The sequence below is a fragment of the Octopus bimaculoides genome, chromosome 23 (genome assembly GCF_001194135.2).
Source record: "Octopus bimaculoides isolate UCB-OBI-ISO-001 chromosome 23, ASM119413v2, whole genome shotgun sequence".
NCBI classification, from domain to species: Eukaryota; Metazoa; Mollusca; class Cephalopoda; order Octopoda; family Octopodidae; genus Octopus; species Octopus bimaculoides.
This window is the reverse complement of record NC_069003.1, coordinates 35917182-35920102: the sequence shown is the minus strand read 5'-3', so window position 1 is coordinate 35920102 and position 2921 is coordinate 35917182. Positions and strand designations below refer to the sequence as shown.

Sequence of the window (2921 nt, the reverse complement as noted above, 5' to 3'; positions counted from 1 at the left end):
ATATATATATGTGTATATATATATATAATGTATTCACTGTATCTGTGCATCACATTTTAATATTTCATTTCTTCCTTTTTTCTCTTTGTTTCATCTTTGTAGATCTTTGCTTTGATATGAAATCTCATGTTTGTGAACAAGCTGGTTACAACAACACCATGTTTCCAAATGTCTTTGGTGATGAAGACTACCAATCAGCAGAGAAAAATTTCAAGTCCCTGGCCTTGCCTCTTATCCAACGTAAATGCTCTCCACTTGCCTTGCACTATGTGTGTGGTCTCATTTTCCCACAATGCAATACTTTGGGACAAATTCGTTTTTCATGTCAAACAACTTGTCTAGGTAAGCTTACTTTTGTGATAACATTTCTGCGTTATTCCAAAGACATGTAAATATAATTTCAGATAATTCCCAGAGATGTGCTAGCAAATTTCAAATTCATTCTGTTTCTCTGAGTGAGTGTGTGTGTGTGTGTGTGTGTGTGTGTGTATGTTTGGGTAATCTATACATACATACACACTCATATATACACATACATACACACTCATGTATACACATACATACACACAAAAAAAAATCTTCCATCCATCCATCCATCCATCCATCCATCCATAAATGCAGTGAAAGGCAGATTGTATGATGCCTGTGTACAAACAGCTATTCTAGATGGCAGTGAGATGTCGACTGACAACTGAGGACATTCGAAGGCTAAAAAGAAATGGAGTCAGTATGCTCCACTGGATGGGTAAAGTAAGTGTGCATATACGATAGAGCATAAGTGATTTGAGAGAGAAAACGTCTCAGTAGGACTCTTGATTGATGGTCCAACCCCGGGGAATGAATTTGTGATGCACAATACCACATTTCTGGAGGTGACATTCATAGCAGGTCTTTGAGATTTTTCATCATCTTCCAGGGATGCTCTTTCTCGAACATTGTATACGATCCATTGCCTCATCACTGTAAGCTTGCTGAAGCATGCCCAATGTCTCTGTAGCAAAATCCCAAGTTTAATGCAAAATTTCACATTGGCTTTTTGTTCCCTTCCACGACAAAATCACAGACTACAGCATAGACTTGATCACAAAAACACAAATTTCACAACTTGCCAAGTAAACACAGTGATGTCACTTGGCACACTGCTTCTCACTGTGCCTGCAACCATGTGCTGCCATCTGTTGACACGCGATAGAGCTATTCCTGGAACTCTTTGAAACCACCTCGTAATGATAAAATGCAGCTTCTCGTTTACAATCACATTCTATAATAAACCAGAATTTCTTTAAATAAAGTGTTATTCCTGTTTCAGCCGTGAAACAAGCCTGTGGAAAATCGGCAATCATCTTTGATTGTGATTTCTTAACTGATGACAAAGCGTATTGCTTTCTTCCACCAAATATCACAACAGACCGTAAATATTCCTCTTTGTTTCTTTTTTCTTTTCATTGTTTTCTTTGTTTTACAATCACATTCCTGTTTTTTTTTTTTGTTAGTTATAAATAAATCAATTAAATGGTTTTCCTTTCCTTTACAGGTCCTACACCCACAACAACAACAGCTACAACAACCACAACCACAACAACAAAAGCAGAGGTTACAACATTAACTCCAGGTTAGATTATTTATTGTTGATATGAGCAACATAATAGGTGAGGATTTAAATGAGGATGGTATAATTAATTTAGCTAATGGAGGCCTAATAGATGTAGATGGGGATGACATAATTGTTATAAATGAGGGTGACATAATTGATGTAAATGTAGGTGGTCTTGTAGATGAGGGTGGCATAATTGATGTAAATGTAGGTGGTCTTGTAGATGAGGGTGGCATAATTGGTGCTGGGTAAGTAATTAATAACTTCTGGTAATCATCTCAGTACCTACAGTTATAGCTTCAAATCCTAATAAAACTGTTTTAGCATCTTAGTGAAATTACAACCACTGCCATTTGCAAAGTCATTCACAGGAGAGGGATAATCCAGCTGAGGCTGAAACAGTGAGGTGCTAGCCAGGATCCGACACAGTGAGATTGATGTGGTCTTTGTAAGACTTCTTAAACACATAGTTGTGCTTATACTTACCTTAATCACACTGCTTTGCTTATAAGGAGCAATAGAGATTTGAATTTTACTTTGCAATATTTTTCTGTATTACATACATTGTGTGTGCATATATGTATATGTGTATGTATATGTATATGTATATGTATGCATATATGTATATGCGTTCTCTCATTTTCATTGTTTGCATATTATATGTAATATCATTTACATTTTATTTTCACCAGATTTGTGTATTGTGTTGGACTTCCCAACATGTGTGGAAGCTGGTTATTCTAAGACAATGGCTCCAAATCTTCTCAATGATAATGATTTAGAATCTATGAAACGTAGTTTCCAAAAAAATGCTGAACCAGTGCTGGCCAGGAATTGTTCCGCGTTGGCTGCTCATTACTTCTGTGGTTTATTATTCCCCAAATGTGTAAAAGGCATTTCCAAATTCTCCTGTAAAAGTACATGTCTAAGTAAGTATTCCATTCATGGGCCTAATGCATTTTTTGTTTCATAATAGAAAGCTAGTTCTGTTATGGCTTTTCATCAACTAATCTTGCCTCTACAAAGCTTATGCCTGATTCAGAATGGGATACTGTTCCCATATATGAGATGGTGATTTGCTTGCTGCATACACAGACATTATCGGCCATATACAAAGAAAGGAGGGTTTTCTAGGGAGCAGTGGAACTGAACCTAAAACCAAGTGTTTGCAAAGCAAACTTCTTACTCACATAGCCATACCTGCATCTATCTATCAAATTATCCATCCATTCGTCGACCTATACACACCTTCCTCAAATACTTGCACCTTCCTTTCTCTTTCTCTCTCTCTCTCTCTCTCTCTCTCTCTCTCTCTCTCTCTCTCTCT

The 2921-nt window shown here is 36.9% G+C and overlaps 1 protein-coding gene across 1 annotated transcript in view; it reads left to right on the top strand.

Moving 5' to 3' along the window:
• LOC106874472 (uncharacterized) overlaps positions 1-2921 on the top strand; it is a 55944-nt gene that overhangs the window by 17246 nt on the left and 35777 nt on the right. Inside the window, exons 16-19 of the mRNA XM_052975965.1 lie at positions 103-342; positions 1310-1411; positions 1535-1612; positions 2287-2523. Of these exons, the coding sequence (XP_052831925.1) occupies positions 103-342; positions 1310-1411; positions 1535-1612; positions 2287-2523 (657 nt within the window). The remainder of the gene's footprint in view (positions 1-102; positions 343-1309; positions 1412-1534; positions 1613-2286; positions 2524-2921) is intronic.